This window comes from Penicillium manginii, assembly GCF_028828005.1.
Source record: "Penicillium manginii strain IBT 31320 chromosome Unknown utg000009l:1.0-3297300.0:1.0-3298630.0, whole genome shotgun sequence".
NCBI classification, from domain to species: domain Eukaryota; kingdom Fungi; phylum Ascomycota; class Eurotiomycetes; order Eurotiales; family Aspergillaceae; genus Penicillium; species Penicillium manginii.
In genome coordinates, this window is record NW_026643110.1 from 3,023,101 (window position 1) to 3,045,847 (window position 22,747).

Here is a 22,747-nt window from a genome sequence, read left to right on the forward strand (position 1 = left end):
TATGCACGGGAAGGGGGAGAATGGAGAATTCATGAAATTAGTAAGAATACATGATACATTTATGCTTCAAAATATAGAGCAAGATGGGGAGGAAAACGCTTGAAAGCCACAAATGCTAGTATACGAGTAACTTGAAAGACACCTATGCAGTCTTCTTGCCCTTTCCAACCTTTGCCCGCGAAGTCCGCACACGGAAGATGTAGTAGAGCGTGATGGCACCAATAATGTTGAAAACGAAGTAACACCAGAAGATTCCATAGTTGCGCCAGCGGTCTTCCCAATAAATCTCACGTGCTGCGAGATACTGGTCAGCTTCACGCATGGTACAGTACTGGCAGTCCGAGGTGGCATCGGGGTTGTAGATAGAGCCCAGGGCCGCTTCGGCATATTTGCCGAGATACTCTCCACAAGTTTGGTTTGCAGGAGGATCGAAGACTCTCAGCTCGGCCGAGTTGCATTGGACTTGTCTGCCATGCAGGGCTGTGCTGCTAATCCCGCTGATGTAGTATGTGAATGGGGAAACGCGGTACATGAAAATCCAGAATCGTGGGAGGTCACTAGGCGGTTGCATGACACCGTTGAAAATGAACGACAGACCAAATGTCATAGTCGCAATGATAGCACCTAGAGTCGGCTCTGGGATGGCACAAATGACAAACTGAGCCATGCTAGCAGCATAGATGAAGAATTGCACAATGAAGAGCATGATGAGTGCGCGGCGCTCAGAGTCTTGGTCAGTGCCAAAAACAGACCAGTAGAAAGAGGCCCATGAGCAGACTCCCAGGCAAACTTGCCAGGGGACTTCAACGAGAATCTGTGAAACAATGAAGACCTTCCAGGAATAGGTGCGAGATGGGCGCTCGCGAACTTCGTAAAGCGAGCGTTGAGCGACAAAGCGAGGCATAATCTGGTTGACGAGGGTATTGAAGATGGTACACAATAGGAAGATGCTGAACAGAACGTTCTGGAAGCCTTGCTGGGTGTTATCCGCTTTCCAGAAAGAAAATCCGATGAACAAACCGCTCGCAATACCTAGAATAAATTTGGCGTAGATGTAGTCAGGCTGGCGGTAGTAACTCTGGAAGCAGCGTTGCAGAACGATGGAAAGCTGGGTAGAAAGGGGCATGGCGAACTCGGCTGTATCGTTGTCTCCAACTGTGTCGTGAACCGAGGGTCGACGAGCTGAGTGTATGCGCTCAATCTCATCCAGGACAGCCTCCTTCTCAGAGCTTTTGTTCCAAGCCGTAGGCCAGTCAACCTCCAGGCAACCATCTCCTGCAACCATATCAAGAATGTACTCGGCCGGGTTCTCCAGCTCTTCGCAGGGGGGAGCTCCATTTTTCCCAAAGTATTCAAGCAAAGTGGAGGAGTTGTTGCCAATGTCGCCAAAATAGACGGTCTTACCTCCTTTTGCCAGGAAGAGCAGACGGTCGAAGGTTTGGAACAAGGTTGCACTAGGCTGGTGAATTGTTGCGAGGACGGCCTGCCCGTGATCCGCCAATCTTCGAAGAAATTGGCAAATTGTCCATGAACTCTGGGAGTCAAGGCCACTCGTCGGTTCATCGAGGAAGATGAGCAGAGTGGGCTTGGCAGCAAGCTCGACACCAATGCTCAGAAGCTTGCGCTGCTCGACATTCAACCCTTCGCCGAGGGATCCGATAACAGCCTCCGCAAAGTCCTCAACGCCGAGCACCTTGATGACCTGCTCGACGTATTCGTACTTTTCTTGCTTGGAAACAGTCGAGGGCTGACGGAGCATTGCGCTAAAACGCAGAGCCTCTCGCACAGTGGTAGTGTCAAGATGAAGGTCCTGCTGTTGCACGTAGCCAGTACGGCGAGGGAAGTTGGCAGCAAGAGGTAGGCCATTAACGAAGATATCACCAGTAACGACACCAATGGACACACGCTGAGCAAGGACATCAAGAAGGGTTGTTTTACCAGCTCCAGAAACACCCATCAAGGCCGTCAAAGTGCCAGGCTTAACCCAGCCATTCACATCATCTAGCAAGCGTCGGGTTCCATCCTTGACAGGGATGTCGTAGTTCAAAGAGCTCCACGTGAAAACATCGGACTGCTCTGGGAGACGAATGGTGTCGTTTGTCTGCTGTAATTCAAGTTTGGTTGTGTCTTGTGCGCCACCCTCGGTATCATGATCTTGCAAATACTTTGGAGCATGTCCGGGTCGGAATACAAGAGCCTCCGCCTTGGACTTGTCACTGGAAATAAATTCGGTGGCCGTGAGATAGAGTGCGTTGAAAAATATGAAGAATGCGATGAGGATGCCAAAATTCCTCCACAGGTGAGAGTAGTGATAGAGGTAATTCTGTTCGATAAAGGCATCACCAGAGACAAAGTCCTGCCCTGCCACGGCTCCAACAGTGGAACAAATGAAATTTGTCCCAGTGCCATAGTTTGGAATGATGGATCCACAGTTATAATCTTTGCCATGGAACTCGTTTGCAATCAAAGACTCGAACGTATAGTAGATCGGGTTGATCCAACGAATCCAGGATAGCCACGGATGCATATAGGGCTGAGGCAGAGTGAAACCAGTGTAGACAACGATGCAAAGAACCATGATACCGGCAAGTGCCATAGCCTGGCCTACCGACTTCGTGAGGGCTCCCAGACTACGGAACAAACCGGACATGGTCAGGACAGCGACGATCAGGAAGAGGTAGAATATGAAGAAGTTGGCGGCTTCTCGGCGAAGATTCGCCATAAAGTATAGAACTATACTGAACGCTGAGATTCGTACGAGCTTGATGGGTAGGTCCACAATGAGACTAGCCAGGGCTTCTGTAAACGGGTGGACAAAAGCATAGCCAGCCTGTTTTTCCACGATCGGTCGCTGGCTATAAAGTTGGAGAATTTCATTCATCGTAAGCAATGCATTCATGAGCACGGCAAAGTAGCAAACAGCGCCCTTTTGGAAGAAGTAGTCGGCGCTGTCGGGGGTGTTATAGAAAACGGATCCAATGATCAAGGATAGAATAATTGAGACAATCACAGGGGCAATGGCGGTCGCACGGTCACCTTTCATGCGCTGGAAGGCTCTGATCGTGCAGAGTCGAATCTGCATAGGAATAGAAAGGAAGTAAGGACTTTTGGCTCGAGTGTGACGCGCTTGGTGTGCTTCATGCGTGGAACGAAGTCTTTGAGCATCGCTTCCATTTGGGGGGTGTTGTTGCTCAAATTCCACTATTTGCTTGCGGAGGGAATGATACTCGGGGCTCTTCTTCCAATATTCAGAAAATTCCTTGGGAGTACGCGGTACTTTATCTTCCATATCAGGAAGAGCCTTGCGCTCACTGGGATTGGTGATAGCAGTGAGGAAGTCACCGCTGACCTGTCGCTCAGGTCTTGTCCAACCCATATCCTGGAAGTAGGAGACGGCGCGTTCTCTGGGGCCGTAATAGATCTCTTGACCCTCGTAGAGGACGACAACCTTGTCAAACTGATCATACATGGATTGCGATGCTTGGTATGCAGCTATGGCATGGCAGGACATACCCATGTCAGCAGCAAGACGCAAAGCCTTGACAAATTTGAGAGCCGAGGCTGCATCCAACCCGCGAGTGCTGTTATCCCATGCTCCGATTCTGCAACGAGACAGAAACATTTCGGCGATACTGATGCGCTTCCGCTCTCCACCACTTACACCTCGCACAAAATCGCTACCGACTTTAGTGTCGTAAGTATGGGTGAGGCCAAAGACAGACATCACAACTTTCACGAGAGTATCGACATATTCATTTCTGCTCACACCTTCGAGGCGACGGTGAGGGGCCCGAGCATGCGCAGCAAAGGTGAGAGTTTGGCCGGCGGTCAGATGAGGGAAGTGAAGATCGACTTCTTTGTTGTATGCAACCTCGCCGCGGTGGTATTTGAGCATGTCGTTGTAATCGATGCCCTCGAAATGAATTTTGCTATTTGGGTCCATGGTCAGGCCGCCGAGATGGCCACAAAGTGATTTGAGAAAGGTTGTGCAGCCACTTCCAGGGCGTCCTAACACGAGCAAAAGCTCACCACCTTTGAGCAGGCCATCAAAGCTGTGAAGGATGCGGCGTGGTTGTGATTTCTGGCCGGAAAAGGCCCTCGCGGCGTTTCGGAAGGGAACTGTGAGGCTTGAGAGGAGGGTCTCTTGGAACTGGAGAGCGGCACCAGAACCACTGATGGAGAGATCTGAAAAGACGATGCCCTGATCTGGGATATCGATTCCCGCCTCGTGGACCTTGATGAGTAGGTTCTGAGCCCATCGATTATGGTCGAACTGGGGATTTTCGGGGTCTAAGCGGGGATCTTTCTTATCATTTGTTGCTGTTGCAGATAAAGCTTGGCCGAGTCGACTCGAGGCGATGCGGCCGAGGGTCTCGATTTCACGCTCATCCACAGCAGTCATGTTGGTTTGGGATCGCTCCGTAATAGGAGCGAACTCCACTTCGGAGTCTTTGTCTGAATCCATGCTGGCTGAATGTCAACCAATATGGAGAAAGTGAGTACAGGTGGCTGACTCGTAGCTAGAGTTCAATTAGAAGCAGCGGGGGTACCCATCGTATTAAATGCCACCGGTCCCCTCGCAAATTTTCAGGCCACGCCTGAAATCTCGACAAAGATCTCGGGGACGGAGTAAACCGAGCAGGCTTAACGCCGACATCCTATGCAAATTATGCGAGTAACTCGGGTGGGGAGACTGCCGAGTCTCCACTTTGGGCTACGCGGTCGGGGAGCGGAGCGCCGACATACCGACGTTATCCTTGAAAAGGGCTAGTGTGACAAATATTATTGGCTGACTGAAATAACCGTCACCCCACCTGCTCTGTTCGGCATATAGTTCAGCCTAGTACAAACGTGAATCCCCCAAACACCGGAATTCCTGCCCCCGTTCAGGAGTAAAGGCTGGACTTTTTCGGTGATTAAATCCCAGTGACCGGATCCATTATGTTTCATTGTTGACTCATCATGCTTCTGTACAGATATTGACTGATCTCTTGGGGGCTGCTTTCATGGTATTAGAAACCATCTTCCAATGTTAGCCCATAATCAGTCGTGGATCTTGACTAGCGATCTGGGGGGGAAGAGGCTCAAGGCTATAGGAAACTAGAACTTGAATATTTGTCACTGAGCTGATGAGTCGCATAGGGCTGACGCCCTTGTCACAAAGGGGTCATATCCTAAGCCCGAGAATCCGGCCCGAAACCTTCCTCAAAATCTGACTTGAACCATCGATCTGCTTATGGCAGTATTGGCGGATTCTGGAAAGGAACCTGAAATATGCAGACCCACTGGCATACATACATTGTACTATCAGTCAATCCAGGAAGAGTAGTTCTCACCCCCCCCCCCCAAAGCCACAATAGATCATCGAATTCTATGATGTAAAGTACTAGAATAGTAGTACTAGTCCTAGTAGTGCTTTAAATGAGGAACAAATGTACTAGTCACTAGTATACTGACATATATACAGCCATCCGATTGGTTCGGAAGCCATGACCCAAACTTTTGAACTTGGGGTCTGGTCATCTTCTTAAGTTCAAGTTGTAGCATGGGTTTCCAGGGTTTGGAGTCCTCGGAGTGGGCATGGCTCAGATTCATGTTATCAGGGAGCATATGAAAATGGTAATTGTACTAGTAACAACTTCAAGTCAGGCTCATATCTTGCAATTAAAATTAATCACGCCCGGAAAGAATTAGTAGACATCATACAACTTAAAAACGATGATTTTCAAAGCAGGAACAACCCCCGAAGTTCTTGCTATGCCACTATTAGGGAACAAAGGAAGATTTACTCCCCTAAATTTATATGTGCAAATCGAGGGTATGGAAAGCCGAGTGATGAGAGGTGATGCTACTGAATGAGCGACATGATTTTTCAATCAACTTGAATGTTCTCATGTCATGGCTACCCTAGAGTGACTTTTGTAACAGAGAAATGCAAAAAAGACATGTGAAAAAGGCACCCATAATTGGAAGCTGAATCATTTGCTCTTATGGGAACGGCCATGAGCTGCCTAGGGTGATTCTTAACTACCTGACGCGGGTCCCTTGGTTGAACAAGCACTTGCCGGGATATTCCAGAAAACCAACTTGCTATATTAGAATGTCATAAGAATACTTCGTACTGAGGCGATATTTGACAAAAAGACCGAGGTTGGTTTCACGACTCTCTTCAAATAGCACCTCTAAGCCCCGTTTGAAATACGCTACCTCAACTGCCTTTTAGTTAGTTAAATTGTAGATATTTATGCCTCAGGCAATAATATTGTCTTGGCGCGCCTTGACCTCTCCCCTTCTAATTATAGTTAGCCCATCTTCAAGTTATCTCTTTAATCATCCCGATCTGAATCATCCCATTTCCCAAGCTCTATCTCTTCCCCTTGTGGCGCTGCTAATGATCCAATGGATGTTATCAAGTGCCCCGGTGTGATTTCTATTGGTTGTTACTGTCAGCCACTGTCGGCCCCCACTCAAACGAGTCACGAGCTCGGACCCTTGGGTAGAAAAGGGAAAATGGTCTTGGGAAGACTAGGAAATCTCGCTAACCTGGCCAAGCTAAGACTTTTAGTACTGAGCTTACATTCAGGTTCCACATCCATGGAAACCAATGACGCCGAACCACTACAAGCCACCAAATCATGAGAGCCATCTAGATAAAGTTGGCCCGCCCTGCGCCGCGTCGAACGCCCTACCGAAACCGTTGCGCAAAAGCTTTGCTTCATCGCTGCCCGTTTCACCCTTCTCTTGTGCTCCATCTGATCTCTGAGATCCCAATTCGAGCATTGTCGCGCCCGTGGGCTCTTCACGCATCGACCACCCCTTCCGGCCTTCCGGGGTCTACTTGGCAGCGGGAAATACTCCAGGTTCACCTTCAGATGGTGTATCGCGGCAAACCCAGTGCTTCTTGTGAGCGCTGTCGATCTCGCCGCATGAAGGTTAGCTAGCTACGAGATCGAGGAATTCGAATTCGACCCAATGAGGCTCATATTTCTCCTAGTGCGATCAAGGATATCCATCTTGTACCCAATGCATGCGCGCTAAGGTGGAATGTCCAGGGTATCGTGACCCACTCGAGCTCAAGTTTCGGGACCAGAATGAAGAAGTCATTCGCAAATCACAAAATCCGACACGTAAAAAACGTGCAGTAAATGCCCTCCCCGAAGTCGTTGAATCAGATTCCAACAGTGGCGCTGTTATAACTTCACCACAGGCCATTCCAGAATATCCAGCACAGGAACTTGCAAGGGGCTATTTATTTTGCAATTATATGGCCGGAGGCCCTCATGCGGGCCATATGTCGTATTTGCTACCATTGATCCAGAACCCACAAAATGCGGCTCTCAATGCGGCTCTCAATGCCGTTGGCTTGGCAGCTCTGTCAAATATTCGAATGTCTCCTCGGATGATGTTGAAGGCACGTCGAGAGTATACCACTGCTTTGTCGCAAACCAATCATGCACTGAGAGACCCATTTCTGTCTAAGCAAGATGACACCCTAGCTGCGGTGGTTTTACTCGGAATGTTTGAAGTGAGTGACTCGGAAGACGACTCCCGGCTTTTGCATTACCCTCAATTCTAACGAAACTCAGCTCGTGACATGCACTGACAACTCATTCATCGACCGCTGGATGAAACACATGGAAGGGGCTGCAAGACTGATTGAGTTCCGAGGCCCAGATCAGCTCGCTCGACAAGAGGGCCTAGATCTCTTCAGTCAACTACGTGCCCAAATTGTACGTCCCATTCCAAGGTTCCATTTGCTCTTATGTAGCAAACTTTAAGGAGCTTGATGCTTACCAGATTCACATTTAGAGTACTAGCAACATATATCGAGAGGAGTATAGCTCATCGAGCCTTACAGAGCTGAGTGAACTTGCAAAGCAATATCGAAATACAAATGATCATGTTCTCGACAACCTCGGCCTGATAGTCATACGACTAACTAATTTCTGTGCGGCCCTGAAGGACGCAACCATAACGGACCCCAGTGAAATAATTCGCACCGCTCTGACGCTAGATGCTGAGCTTATGGCGAATTTCATCAACGTTCCCTCTCCATGGAATTATAAATCAATCGACATCCCGATGGTTGATGGGGAGTCAATACTCCCCATGGCCTGGGGGACAAGCTATCATATATATCACAGCATCGCCGCAAGCAGCATGTGGAACAATTATCGTTCGTCCCGAATACTCATTCATGAACTCATCATCGACACTGTAACAGGCCTTGACTCGTCGGAGACCGATCAAACAAGCTATCAACAACGGCAGCATCTAGCCAGCCAAAGCCGTCAAATTGCACGTCAACTGATGGAGGATATCTGTGCCAGTGCCCCCTTCCATCTCGGAGCAGGATCAGAAGACAGTATGGATGAGAGAGTGGCCCCTCGCTCGGGATCTACAAGCCCATTGAACTGCTCGGACTGGAGCCACATACCTGAAGCCACTTCAGCTGCGTCGAAACAATATTCGCCCGGCCGAGAACAGCCTTCTACTAGCTGGAATTCATCTCCAGGCAGGGATTCCCCATTTTCGAAAATCTCAAACTCTTCAACAGTCAGTTCAATGGGAGGTTTATCTCCGGATCTCTTCAAAATCAGTGGAGCGGGCGGCCTGACGTTGGTCTGGCCACTTCTCATTGCTGCAAACTCCGGGCTTGCCTCGCTTGAGCTCCGCAATTGGATTACAGGCTGCTTTGACAAAATTGGGTATTCAATGGGAATTAACCAAGCCTTGGCCATGGGGAAGCTCTTACGAAATGGCAGTGGTTCTCGAGCCTGGTTGACACCCGAGCTTGGATCTCCCATCTCAGTCTAATATACGTATTCTCATTCAAAGTTAGCAAGGTAGTTTTAGAAATTTTATTTTTAGAAAAAGACAAAAATTAAAGACAATCAAATTTTGCTCTAAGACGAAATCTGCAACAAAACTCCATTCCTGAACAAGCCTATCTTCCAATGCCCTTCAAGTCGTTAATTCCAAGTCATAAATATTGAGAAAGCAAAAATAGATCAAGAAAAAAAAATACAATCAAATCTAAGAAACAGAACGCCCCTAAACATCTTCAACCGATGCATGATTCTAGTTTCAAAGTCCAGCAACTGTCATTTGTAGCAACCCACGACTGAATGTCCGATTTAGCGCGAGTGGTGTTGCTGTCGCTGCTGCTGTCGCTGCTGCCGTTGCTGCCGTTGGCTATCGTTATACGCATACTGAGCCCCAGCTTCAGCATCCGACATGTTTTTATATGTCGGGTCGTAATTTCGTTGTTGGCGCTCATCGGCCACCTCATTGACCATTGGATACAGCACAGGCGGGACAATGCCACCCCCAACGGTCGGATGAATACTCGATCGAGGAGTCATGAGACCGAGAACTGTATACAGAAAGACCACTGCAAACTCTTCAATAGTTGCCATGACGATCTGAATAGTGATATCCCCATCAATGAGTGAGAACTTCGGGTTATTTCCAAAATCGCTGATCAGGCTGTAAAGCAAACGGACGGCGATGAGTGGTAGTGCGAGAAAGACACAGAGGAAAATGCGTTTCTGGCTACTTTGCATCTTGCCCAAATCGCGAACAGTGATTACCCACAAAATGCAGGTAGCGAGATAGATGAGCAGAAACATTATGATAGCGGCGCGGACTTCATTCTTGCCGCTGGCGTGGTCCGACTCGTCGGCTGATGCTTCGTCAGAGCCACCGCTAATGGCTAAGATGAGGGCAATGAAGGCTGGGATATGGAGGAGCTGGACGACCTTGCTGCGATAGGAAATGGCGGTTGCTTTTTTGTTGTAGATGGAAAATCTAGTGGTGGAAACAGAAAATTAAAGGGGTGTCTCATGGGGAGGAATCAGGACAGAGTTGAACTTACAGTTTGCCAAAGATGCCGAAAATACCAGAAAATAAGCTCACGGTCTGTAGGAGTATATTCTTCGTCGATAAGGGGTCCGATGGAACCCGGTCGGATGTCTCGTCGAATCTATTGGCCAAATTAGGACTCAAATCTTTCACATCTATGATTATGAAGTTGAGGATAAACTCACATTCTCTTTAAAAGACCCAAAGTGGATAATAGTAGCGGAGAAAGGCCAACAGACTGAAGAATCGTGGCCCACTCTTTATCGCTAGAGTTGTCGGGGTTCTTGACACTTAGGATCTCCATGATAGAGCCCACAACACGAATTCCGCCGAAGATGCAAAGATAAATCCATCCCAACTGTTTGTAAAATCCATGGCGGAAGACCACGAATATCGCAAGGAGTAAGATCGGTATGTATACCACCAGCTCCGCGATAGCAAGGTGCTCGGCACTAGCAGTCATTGCTGATTTAAGAGCTTGGAAGCCAAATAAATGTCTTTGGGTTGTTGAGAAGAATAGATGTAGTTGTTGAGTGATCAGGATGTTATTGACCAGTGTTTTATATGTGCTTGACTTCAACTAATTTTCTTCATCTAGAAGTACTACTTTATTCACTTCTACTTTTCGTAATAAGCTGCGAAGCGCCTCCAGCCACGGTATCCACTATCTCCCCCCAAAGAGGAGATCAGAACGAATGAAAAAGGCTGAAAATAAGCATTAACCTGCAAGCCGCAGCCCCCACTGCCTAGAATAGCGGGACTTTTGGAGCTTGTTTTGAGATCGAAAGGTATACCAAGAAGAGCGCGGGTCAGCGTCCATCCGGCAGAGAGGCTTAGCCTATTCTTTCCATCATACTCCCTATTCTCGGTGATTGATTGGATAAGAGCCCTGGTTTTGCCGACATCCAGGGTGGCTGGACCCACTATGCCGAAAAGGGAAACAGTTTCGATATCCTACAGCGACAGCTGTCTCCACTTCTTAGCTCTTACCTTCCAGAGTCGAATTTGGAAATTGCTAAGATGCTGGGTGCCGAGAAAAATGACAAACATTTTCAATTTTTTTCTTGATCTGGATCCATGATCCACTCGTTCCATTCCCATCTCGAGAATTTGGGGAAATCTTGCATGAGGTCGTCGACACCTTTGATCATTCTTTTCCATATTATGTCCCTTGGAAAGATCCAATCAATGCCAGTGGTAGTTCACTAAATATTTAGTTTTTCAGAATCTTAAATTCCGAAAGACATAACCTAGGTGAAGGGAAATTCTATTCCTGGCGACTTGTCAGGAAGGCAAGATACAGCAACCACTTCAAATTCTTGTCCTAGTATTCAATCAGGGCTTGGAAGCTATCAACTGACCGACCGGATTATCAAGAAGCGAAATTCAAATTTAGTAGTAAAATTAAATTGTATCATTAAAACTTTCAAATTCGTTTCACGGACTCAGAGACATCAAGGACGAACGCTTCGTCATAGGCTAATTGCAAACACATAGGAGGCTGATCTTATTGACATAAAGATTGTTGGAAAATCTATTAACTCTTACTAGTAGTTTTAGGAAAAAACTATCGAAGGCCCAGGGTTTGTCCGTATCGAGGCTAGTTCCATTTACTCATATTTTTGAAATTATTCAAGGTGCCCCAGTGGTCCCACTACCATCACTCAGACAGAAAGGTCGGCGCAGGTATTACCTTATCACACTGCAAGCCCCCAATTGAATTCGGAAAATGCCCTTTTGATTTCGCGTAATGTAAGCAAGCCACAAACTTCGACAAGGGATGCCAGAGTAGTTCCGTCAACGTCGGCGTGGCCTGAATTTCTCAGGCACGCCAGTCGGCGACAACACCCTTCGGTAAAATATTTGAGTGCCGAGCATGTCTTTCGTCCGAGAGAATAGTGTGACATGCCGTGCCAGCTAAAATGCGGAGAGCCCCCCTTAAGCCAGCGAATCCAAATTGCAGGGGCATAACCCCGCATTTTTGAGATGGTCAATGACTGAATGCAATAGCTACATATAAACTCCAAAGAGAGCATATTCCAGTTATATTCAAACACCGCATTAAACCTCATCTCTTTATTTCTAGTCCTCAGTATGTCCAAGTTATCATCGAAGCTGAAGTCTGTGATCAACGCGCCATACGCCCGACCAGGAACCGTTCCAGCCCCCTCCAACGTCCTGTCTGTGTACCAAGCAATCGCGAAAGATGCCCAATACCGTGGCGTGGGACTTAAGCCATGGCTCACTGCCGCAGTAAATAGATACTCAAATGAAGAACGAAAAAAAAAAGAATCATACTGACGCTGCGTAATCAAAAAGGCCGCGGCAACGATGACGATGAATTCTCCTGAATCCTTAAATCGGCTCTTTGAGCAGGTTTCAGCATCGAAGTCGCACAATGAAAGGGTCCTATTGGCAGAGTTAGTCAGGGAAATTGGTTTAAAATGTCTCGGATTCAATGGTGTAAACATTACTTGCCATGGACATTTTTCGGCGGCCTGGAACTGACTGGAAATAGATTCCTCGGACCATCAATTGTCTCAATGAGTTTCATGCCGCGCTGCCTCAGATCATAGCTGAAAACCTATCTACGAAATCACGCCGGTATGTTTGGCCAAGAGCCTCTAGTATCAAGATACTGAGCCAGTTGAAACAGATCCCTAGCGTCTCAGAATGTCGACATGGTGTCTTTGCGTGGCCAAACCCTCTGGAAATCTGTCTACTATCCTTTTGAGTCGAAGCTGTTTGATAAGCTTGGTAAGGCTCATCCAGACCTTCCAGTGCATATCGTAGAAAGCGAATATGGAAACCTCTTTTCAGACCCGCCCACACAGCCGGGAGCGATGCCGGTCACCGTTGGCAGAGTCTTAACTTCCATACTGGGCATCGCTTGTCTACGAGCGCAAACTGGGGTTGGGCCACAGCTATTGTCTCACGTATATGGACTTCGAAAGGCATTTGATGATGATAATTTTCACCAGGAAATGAAAGATGATCTTGGAGGGGAGCGTTGGTTGGCTAGTGATGATGGGAGTGTGTGGCTTCTAGAAAGTGTGGACCGGATAGTGGAAACACTTGGGCAAGGGCATGGAAGTAACTTCGCGCCTGGAATGAGTAGCAAACTCTAGGTTGTGATCAGAAGTTTGCACAGCACGAAGTGCCCGAAGGATTGAAAGTGTGTCTGATGACGGTATTTGGGCGCAGCGAGCGTCTACAGTCCTTCAGCCACATGCCGGTGGATCGTGCGGAATCCAGCGGATATTCTAGTGGGGGATGAGGAATGAGGAACGCCGAAGGAAAGGCTGTATTTATGGAAGAATCATTGAAATTGATTTGTATTACAGAAATGGAATCACCGAGGCGGTTGTGTCTATATTTCCTAACTACTAGTAGCTTCAGAGCATTCGATTGTATGATATCATGATCATAAGTACTAGTTAGTATATGCGTGATACCTGCAGTGGTAGCATTAAGCAATGGTATTGGGCTTGAGGGCTAACACCAATACTAAGAGTACTCCTAATAATAGTAAATCAGATCTTAGATAATCCTGGACTAACCATCAATAGTAATTTCCTGCTGCGTAATACTGGCCCAAAACAGCCAGTGCATTTCGTCAGCTTGACTTTGCTCTGCCCCTCCTTTTTCCACCTCTCTTCTCTTTCTCCCCTCTTTGCCCTCACAATTTACTATTTGATTTGCATTTCCCCCCTACAGATAGAAATACCAATACCAATTGCTCTTCTCTCTTCTTCCTTTCCCCCGCCCCCGCTTGATCCACCCCCGCAATGTTTCCCCCACCTCCCGCCGCTCTCGACTGGAACGACATCGGTTTCAAAGTGCGAGAGGGTAAGTCAAATCCACTTCCATACCACTTCACTTCCAGCTAACCTCATCCTCCCAGTCAACGGCCATGTAGAATGCCACTTCTCCACCTCCGGTAACGGCCAATGGTCACGTCCACGCTTCGTGGCCTCCCCCTTCCTAAACATCCACGGCATGGCCCCAGGCCTAAACTACGGCCAACAAGTCTACGAAGGCCTAAAAGCATTCCGCCACGCCGGCAACAGCAAGATCACCATCTTCCGACCCGACCGCAACGCAAAGCGCATGCAGCACTCCGCTACCGTGGTCTCCATCCCGCCCGTCCCGGAAGATCTCTTCCAGGAATGCGTCGCGCTGGCCGTCGGTGCCAATGCCGAATTTGTCCCGCCGCATGAGTCTGGCGCGGCCATGTATGTGCGTCCGCTTCTTTTCGGTTCCTCTGCGCAATTGGGACTTAGTCCGCCGGACGGGTATACGTTGGCGGTCTTCGTGATGCCGACGGGTGTTTATCACGGAGCCCATGCGGTTGATGCGTTGATCTTGGAGGATTTCGACCGGTCTGCGCCGCATGGTACGGGTGATGCGAAGGTTGGCGGGAACTACGCGCCCGTGCTGCGACATAGTGATAAGGCTCGGAATGAGGGGTTCGGGATTACGCTGCATTTGGATAGTGCGACGCGCAGTGAGATTGATGAGTTTTCGACTTCGGCTTTCGCGGGCGTGCGGCGGGATGGGGATGTTGTGACTATTGTACAGCCCGATAGCCGGAATGCGATTGATTCGGTGACCGCTTCGTCGGTCGCGGATATTGCGCGGAAGCTGGGATATAAGGTGGAAAAGCGTCGGGTCGGGTATGAGGAGTTGGGCCAGTTTGATGAGGTCTTTGCTTCAGGTACGGCGGCGGCACTGGTGCCGGTTCGGAGTATCACGATGCGCTCTCGCGGGGAGAAGTTTGAATATCAATCTGGCGAGAAGGGTGAGGGTGGCGAGGTGTGTGTGAAACTCTTGCAGACGCTTCGGGGGATCCAGTCGGGTGGTATTGCCGATGATATGAACTGGAATTACGAAGTCCAGGCTCCCCCGAAGGAGTGGCTGGAGGAAGGCAATGTCGAGAAGGTGGATAGCGGTGCGAATGTGCCTTGAAAAGGATCAAGTAGTAGTTTAGACATTGAGACACGAATCCGTTGCAGTTGTTTATTCCTAGATCTGTGCTAGTTCACCTCTCTACAATACAATACAAGGGGGATATCAAACAGAAATGGTATCGCCGAGAATCGAACGAGACCGCGTCACAGCAAAGACCATTCGACCAATTTACCTGCCCAGGTGCTTTGCTTTGCTTTATTTCAATCACTTCACATAAAGTGACAGAATCCACCTAACTCAGGACTGGCTTTCGCGACTTGTGGGAATCACCATTGTAGGTGATATCACCACAGCTATCATTGCCGTCGCTATCACTGCTCTCATCGTCTGTTAAGTCGAGGACACTAGGTTTGGCTGGAGTATCTGAAGCTGAAGCTAGCATTTGCTGGCGCATCAACTCTTCCTGGGCAGCTTCTTCCTTAGCAGCTTGCAGGAGACTCTTAAGCGTAACCAAAGGGGCTGGCTTCGGCTGGGAGGAGACTAGCTGTTGACTGGATTGAAGTCTTGGGATAGGTTTGGGGGTATTCGGCTGTTTTCTGGGAGACCTGCGCACGAAAGGCAACCTAGAAAATATTCAGTTAGGGATGACCAGGCTTCAAGATTATCGATGGTAGACTTACTGTTCTAGACCAGGCTCGGAATCAGACTCAGGATCAGACTCAGAGCCAGACTCAGATTCGTCACTCTTCGATAATTGATACTCAGAATCGGGTTTTCCGTTCGAGGCAACCTCTAGATTGCCATTGCCATTTGGCACTTCCGTACTTTCATATTCAGATTCGTTGCTTTCGTTCATTTGAGCTCCAACTTGGTCGTTGCATTCATCCGATTCCTCCGCCTGAAGATGAACGTTTTCAATGGCAACACCTTCGCTAGATTCTTCGTAATCTTTGGCATCTTGGTATTCTTCATCTTCTGACTCCTCGGGCACATCATCAACAAAGTCATCCTTATCATCATCTCCCTCCTCGTCATTCTCATCTACCATGGCCGCATCATCAACAAGCCCATTTGAAACAACCTCCGCAGATCCTTCCCAGTCATCGGTCATTTCGGCGTCCCTAGTCGGATCATTTTCGGGGTCATCGTGTTCTTCAACAGGGTTAGCATCGTCGATGACTGGGTGGTCAGCTTCGTTGTTGAGCACTGCGCTGGGTTCTCCCGTCGCTTCCTCGGTTTGTTCCTGAGTAGTCTCCTGAGTAGCCACTTCAGTCGCTACCTCATCGTTCTCGTCTGTATCCTTCATCTCCGTATCGATATCTGTATTTTCAGCAGGAACTTGTGGTTTGATGGGGGTCTTCTTGTTGACAGATCCAGACTGAGATTCTCGTCTGGGCGATTTGTAAATCACAACCGAAGGAGAGCGGCCCGGGCGACTGATAGATGACGGGTTAGGCAGGCGTGCCTGAGAACTAGTTGTCGAAGACCGTGAGCCTCTGCGTCCCGGGCTTTGAGATTCTCGAGGGGTCACGGGCTTTTGCGCAGGAGCAGATACGGCGTTGATGAAGGACCAGGTTGGTGCTTGGCTTGGAATTGGTGGAGCTGCAGCGGAGGAGCGCATAGAGCGGGTAACCCTTGCTTCAACTGCAGGCAATAAGCGCTGGGCCTCCGGCTGCGGCTCAGTCTCAGGCTCTCCTCGAGGCTCTGATGTTTCAGTCACTGTTTGTTGTGGCTCTGTAGTGGGTCCAGTCTCGATCCTAACGAGTCTTTTCCTGAGAGGAGGAATCTTTCTTTCTAATCTCGTGATACGATGGCCCTTGTCACTTTGGCTATTTTCACGTCTCTCCTTTCTGGCTGCGTCGATTTGTCTGTATATATGGAGTATTGCTTCCACAATCGACCTGGCCGCAGGTTCGGTGGTTGGATCCTTTAGTTTCTTCTCTAGGCTTCTTTTCTCATTCACCTCCTTTTGGATACGAGCAAATTGCTCATCTAGGTCCTGCTGGTTCACAGGAGCTGCCTTGTTACTACTGGACGGGACATGTGGGGACCCCTTTGAACCAGAGACAGGAGTTTTGTTGGCGGGCTTTGAATGCTTCGATTGCGGCCTTTTGGTCTTGGAAGAGCTGGCTTGCGTGGTAGACTGGGAGTTGAGGATCGGTTCATTGAATGAAACAGACCGTCTCTTGTATGAATGGATGCTTGCTGGAGATGACTTGCGGATTGCTGATGGTGGGGGCATGCTCCCTGAAGGAGTCGCGACATTGTTTGGAGTGGAAATGGGCCCAGTGTTCTGACTTGAGGGTGTATCGGATTTCGCTAACTTCTTGAATAACGGACTCGAGGTGACGCCTAGTCCAAGACTGTTGCCCGTAGCTGACCGCTCAGACAGGCTAGCTCTCCGACGCGGACTCGCGAAAGTGGGCACATTAACTCGCTTCCTGTTGGGACTGGCGACGCTGGCCTCCGTATTCTTCAGATTTTCTCCACCCAGTCGGCGTTGTTTGACGGGCCCACTAGCCCCTGGACTGGGCTTGCGCTTCTTGGACTTGTGGCCTTGCTCCGGACTTGGCGAGTCGCCAAGCTCCTCACTTCCCGAGCTCCGAATTGTTGGAGTGCCAGGAATCGCTTCATCTTGACTGTATTGAGGCTGCAATTCTATGGAGGGGGTGGGCGCATCGTGATATGTCTGTTCAACAGGGGACTCCTGCGCCGAAGCGGGGGCATATTCTTCTTCCGCAATTGGGTTGAATTGGTTCCTCACACGCGAGTTGCGTTGATATCCATTATTCGTCGCACCATCCCAGTCCTGCACAACTGAGGAAAATCGCTGGGGCGCGTATCTGGCGGGCTTTTGTATCACGCGAACAATTGCTCGCTGGTCGTGGCCGTCGGAGAATGCTTTGCCGTTGTCGACAAAGACATCGGCAACCGTCATGAATAAATTAAGGTCAACGGTAGGGTTTGCCTCGTCGAGTAGTTTCTTAATTTCTAGAGGTCTGTCCATTGGGTCAGCAAAATGACGTGGTATTCAATATGGCGCTGGGGCAGAGCTCACTCACTCTTGGTCGGATCGGAAGTGAGCCCACTCCATACAAATTCTGCGAGCAAGATCCGCTAAAGTGAGATCCTCCGAATTTCTGAGCAGCAAAAGGAACGAGGCGTATGGCTTAGCCGGGTTCGCTTCTCCCAACTCGTCGCTGTCGCGCCGGTCAACATTCTGCTCGGGCTCTTTATTGCGGTTTCCCACTCCGGTTCCGATCAATCGCGAGAAAACGCTCGTATTTGAGCCACTGGCTTCAGAAGAGAGGGTTGGTGGAGGTTCCTTAGGATAAACCCTGACCTCCAGGCGCAAGAGAACCATGCTTGCGAAAGGCTGAACGGTGGACGGGCAGGTTCAGGTTCTGGAGGTGAGGTGAAGGGAAGAAAACAGTGACAAGCAGTTGTTGCGCGGAGCCGCGGTGGTTCCTTCAGCCTCAGGCACCACTTTTCCGACTGGTCAAGTTAGGCAAACACCAACGGGCACTGAGGAATGACGGTCGGGCAAACAATAGGAATGGTGAATGAGTAAGTGATAATAGATATGACGAAGGAAGGTGAAAGATAAATGGGGGATGAACATAGTAGAACTGCAGGCAGTAGGTCATGCTATTCCACTAGTACTGGCAGGTCCGCTGGATGGTTCCCGGTGGCACCTTCCCTCACAGAACACACCTACTGCTAACTAACATAGAGAAGGTAGTACCGTCATACCTGCCATATGCTACCAGTAACTAGAAGGGAGCTGAAAAATACGTGATCAACTGCTTAGGTATAACCAAGGAATTCAAATAGATAGCATAACTATTTCAACCAGCTACACTTCCAACTACTCATCCGGCGATGAAAAATACCGGTGGAAACGATCAATATCCGTCAACCCGAGTTCAACAACAACCCAATGGCAACACATCAACAAACTGGGAAACCTGACGGTCCAGAAATTCAAATACCCCTCCGGCAGCCCACCGATATGCATCTTCAATTGGTCCGGCATATCGTTGTAGTGGTTGCGTTTATTCCGCAGCGCGCGGAGCAGATCGAGTATCCGGGAACCCGTATATTTGCGCTGTTTGCCAAGGTTATCTTTAAAGTCTCGTGGGAGGAGTTTGAGGAAATCCATTTCCGGTCCGATGACTTCTTGCGCGACGGATTCGAGGCAGAGCAGTGCTTCGGATGGGGGCTCGCGGGACTCGAATTCGAAGTGGTCTGAGACATCACAGAGGAAGCTTAGCCTGTCGGATGCTGGCCAGAAGAATGGGTGTGTGAGGACACCACTTGCGTCCGGTCTGGTTGGAGTTAGTAAAGTAGAAACAGCATGTGGGGGTCCTTGAAGGAGATGCATACCGTTGGCGTGGATCAAGTGACAACATGGAGCTAACCAGATCCTTGGCTTCGAAGGCATAGTCGCCAAGACGATCTAGTTCTTCGAGATCGAAGTAACCCTTGACAATGTTTGCCTCCCGCATGAACTTGCCATTCTTGTCGAACGGATGGCCACCACGAGTAAGGACGTAGTAAAAAACACAGCCAAGGGAGAAGATATCGATGGCCCGAGTAGCACGGCGGTTGGTCTGCGGGTCTACCACAGCTGGCTCGGATGTTTCGGTATGCTGCGACTCGATGTTTTGGATCAGAGGGCCAGTGTCATCGTCCACAAGGAGCTCCGGAGCACGCCAACCAGAGGTACCAGCGGCGTGGGCGGTGGTCGCTCGGAAAGAGCTTTGATTGTCTTCTAGCTTCTTGCATAGACCGAAGTCCGAGATGAGAAGGCGAAGGGCCCTTGCGGCAGTTTTCGAGGCTGCCTTTCGGCCACGGGGCATGGCCACTAGGATATTCTGGGGTTTGAGATCACGATGCACAATCTTGAGAGAGTGAAGATAACGCACACCCTGTGTGATTTGGCGGAGAACATCCGGCATATCGAGACCGCTTTGAATCAACTCAGGGAACTGGGAAGGTCTTTCAATGATATCCTGGAGAGAAGCGGGGCAGAGTTCCAAGCCAATGTATAGGAAACCTGCGGCTTGTTCACGGCAAAAGTAGCGAATGACATTGTGGTGATCATCACTCTCCTGCAGCAATCCAACTTCATGAGAGGCGATATCATAAAATTCCATCAGCATTCTCTTGATTGCGACATTTCGGCCATCAAAGACACCCCGGTAGACAACAGTGCCGTGGCTACCATGGCCCAGCACAACATCAGTGAACACCTCCAAGCGACCAATGCGGACTACGCCATCAGCAGTCATGTCGACAACATCGCTTGACACAGTGCGAGTGAGGGGAACGCCGTGGTCTGAATGGATCGAGGCGTTGGGCGTCAATTGGTTATTCTGCTCATTCGCTCCGTTCTCACTTGCGGGTTTGGCACCCTTGCGACGATGTGCCTTGCCACCTCGTGAGCCTCGAGAACGCTTCTTCTTGGGCTTGTCATTTTCTTGCTTGTCATCTCCTTCATCAGGGCCACGAGATGGTTCGCGAATTTGCACACGGGGCCCCGAGTCTGGCGGCTTGCTCTGATCCCGGGATGGCCGTGGGGTGGCATCATTGTCAGAGAAGTTGTTTCTCATGTCGACATCAACATGGTCGACAGTGACCTCTGGCACTAATCCAGCCGTGGCATCTCGAACAGGAGTCGATGTCCGCTTTATGTCAGGCGTCGCGCCAACAATCGGTGTGGCAGGAGTGGAAAACGACTTGTCATTGGAGTTGATAATATTCTTCAAATCAAGCTTCTGCTTGGCAAGGTCACGAATATGGTGGGAATTCAAGTAGATGAAAGTGCCGATAAACAGCAGGATCATTGTCACAACAATGTCTAGAGCATTGTCCCAACTCTTGCGAATGATTGTACTGTGTCGCAGGGCAGGAGGAAGCGCCAATTCCGATCGCAGGACATCTCTTGGGGTATCGTTGGATACTTCGGGAGTGCTTGCGATCCGGGGAACAGGTGGGACAACGGTCGGGCCGCTCAGCGAGTGAACACCAGCGAGTGCATCGCGCTGTTGAGGTTGGGTGAGACTCATCAGGGGCTGGCCTCGGCGAAAGAAATCCTTGTTATAGCACTGGGCCATCGGGGCACGACCCGTGACGAGAGGATAGGTCTCTTCAGACAAGGCAAACCACCCCCCCAGCCGCGGTGGAGTCGATGAAAACCCGCTGGTCCCGATCATCCGAGGCGTAGTCTGGGTCGGGAGGCTGAAGTGGCTGCGAAAGCAGAACCAATGGTGTCGATGCATCTCGTTTTTCTTTACTGGTAGGGCGCTGGCGTACCACGTCAAACACGCGAGCCACAGGGGAGGAGAATCGTTGCGTATAACGGGGCCGATCCATCCTAGAGTGATCAAATCCCAATACAACACCATCGTACATGCTGTAAATATGGCTTTGGTCCATGGTTTGGAGATACTGGCCCTGGAGATCGATATCGCGATTATTTGGTGCCCATTCAGAATACTTCAATGTGCAAATTGGGTCACCGGTTTCGGTATTTTGAATGGCCACTGCATATTCGACACGACCCAGTACCAGCGTACCAGAGGTTGTCTCGCACTCCTCGTCGTCCGAGTCCAAGTCCTGCCCATTGACTTTCTGGCACTCGTGTCTAGTGGCGAAGGGTCCCCGCGAGCTAAACACTCGAATAATGCTACCGGTCCGAGCATCAATCGTGTAGAGGGTTGTTTCTTTGCGGGCGGTGTACGTCACAGCAGGTTCGTAACCGGAGTAGGGCGTTTCGTCGACTAGTTGCTTAACTGTGAGGCCGAGTTTTTGTAGCCCGGCATTTTCTCCGGGGCTGTAGATATACAAGCTACCGTCCTGGCTTGGCTCAACGATCCACAGAAAATCTTCCTCCGGGTGTGTCTCGTCGAAGCTAGAACTGGATCGATTAGCCCGGTGGTAGATACTTTCAACCAAGGGGCTGCTGGGAACCTCCAGGGCCCAGCGGGGAGAACCGGTCTTCCGGTCTCGGGCGTGAAGGGTTCCGTCGACGGTCGCCATCAAGACAAAGTCCTCAACCTCCCAGTCCTGCAAGGACCGCGCGTTAAGCTGCGAAACCAGGCCGGCAGAGGTGCTGGCCTGGCTAGGAGGGGCTCGAACGGCGCGGCCAGAGCCCGCCAGAGCCAGAGTTGCCAGGGCGCTCGCATCGTTGGATTTGACGATGGGAGGAGCGGCTATAGTGGCCGCATGGTGTGTTGTGTCTGTCCCGGCCGCCAAGGGCACGGAGACTCGAGAGGGTGAAGCCGAATCATGGAGCTCTGGTTGCTGCTGCGGAGCGACCAGAGTTGGGAGCAGGAGGAGGGCGACGCTGGCGGGGAGGGTCGAACGGGCGCCCGGCAGCCGCCAACGCATGATGGGAACTTCAGAACTGTGTGCAGATGATCAGGGAGAGTCGCGGGGTCGAAGAGGTGAGGACCGAAGGGTTCATGAGTTGATTGCGGCGATTGGGGTGTATGACAGTGGAAAAGACGGAAGTGGAGCGAGGTCGAAGGTTGGGTAGCGGATCATCCCCCACTCGGAAGGATAAAGTGACAAAGAGAATTCGTGGGATAACAAGAGATAATGAAGGTCTCTAGAGATAGACGAAGTGATGAAGGATAAAAAGGAGGTGGAGGTCGAAGGGGCCGGAAGAGAGAGGAAGGCTGAAGGCTGACGGATTGTGTGTAATGATTGTGTACTGCATATTACCAGATATGTAACGGCAGTGTACTGATGCTGTAATCTACAATCTCTACCCGGGGGTTGTGTAATTACTGAGTAAACAAGAGTATATTACAGTATGGTACTGTACACTACCTGCGCCCCTCGATTTGCAATTGCGTGTGCGTTTCAGCCAATATTGACGGTGGTTGGCTGGCCTTTGAATGTACTCCGTACAACACTAATGTATCTATTGGAAAGTGATTCGGATTTAAATACTCCGTAGCAC

The 22,747-nt window shown here is 49.8% G+C and overlaps 6 protein-coding genes across 6 annotated transcripts; 2 read left to right on the top strand and 4 right to left on the bottom strand.

The window, feature by feature from the left end:
- Positions 1-142: 142 nt before the first annotated feature.
- On the bottom strand, positions 143-4,465 carry N7533_012837 (uncharacterized protein; the record flags this gene model as incomplete). The annotated part of the gene is made up of 1 exon (XM_057109487.1): positions 143-4,465. One exon carries the CDS (start codon positions 4,463-4,465, stop codon positions 143-145), a length of 4,323 nt encoding a protein of 1,440 aa, XP_056954588.1.
- A 2,407-nt stretch (positions 4,466-6,872) lies between these two features.
- On the top strand, positions 6,873-8,817 carry N7533_012838 (Zn(II)2Cys6 transcription factor domain-containing protein; the record flags this gene model as incomplete). The annotated part of the gene is made up of 4 exons (XM_057109488.1): positions 6,873-6,932; positions 6,995-7,525; positions 7,587-7,730; positions 7,810-8,817. The coding sequence occupies 4 exons, from the start codon at positions 6,873-6,875 to the stop codon at positions 8,815-8,817; spliced, it is 1,743 nt and encodes a 580-aa protein (XP_056954589.1).
- Positions 8,818-9,137: 320 nt separating this feature from the next.
- Positions 9,138-10,327, bottom strand: N7533_012839 (uncharacterized protein; the record flags this gene model as incomplete). Its single annotated transcript, XM_057109489.1, has 2 exons — positions 9,138-9,810; positions 10,050-10,327. The coding sequence occupies 2 exons, from the start codon at positions 10,325-10,327 to the stop codon at positions 9,138-9,140; spliced, it is 951 nt and encodes a 316-aa protein (XP_056954590.1).
- A 3,325-nt stretch (positions 10,328-13,652) lies between these two features.
- Positions 13,653-14,832, top strand: N7533_012840 (branched-chain amino acid aminotransferase; the record flags this gene model as incomplete). The annotated part of the gene is made up of 2 exons (XM_057109490.1): positions 13,653-13,713; positions 13,769-14,832. The coding sequence occupies 2 exons, from the start codon at positions 13,653-13,655 to the stop codon at positions 14,830-14,832; spliced, it is 1,125 nt and encodes a 374-aa protein (XP_056954591.1).
- A 235-nt stretch (positions 14,833-15,067) lies between these two features.
- On the bottom strand, positions 15,068-18,139 carry N7533_012841 (uncharacterized protein; the record flags this gene model as incomplete). Its single annotated transcript, XM_057109491.1, has 3 exons — positions 15,068-15,398; positions 15,456-17,774; positions 17,838-18,139. The coding sequence occupies 3 exons, from the start codon at positions 18,137-18,139 to the stop codon at positions 15,068-15,070; spliced, it is 2,952 nt and encodes a 983-aa protein (XP_056954592.1).
- A 504-nt stretch (positions 18,140-18,643) lies between these two features.
- Positions 18,644-22,170, bottom strand: ireA (bifunctional endoribonuclease/protein kinase IRE1; the record flags this gene model as incomplete). Its single annotated transcript, XM_057109492.1, has 3 exons — positions 18,644-19,103; positions 19,162-20,885; positions 20,944-22,170. The coding sequence occupies 3 exons, from the start codon at positions 22,168-22,170 to the stop codon at positions 18,644-18,646; spliced, it is 3,411 nt and encodes a 1,136-aa protein (XP_056954593.1).
- Positions 22,171-22,747: the final 577 nt, after the last annotated feature.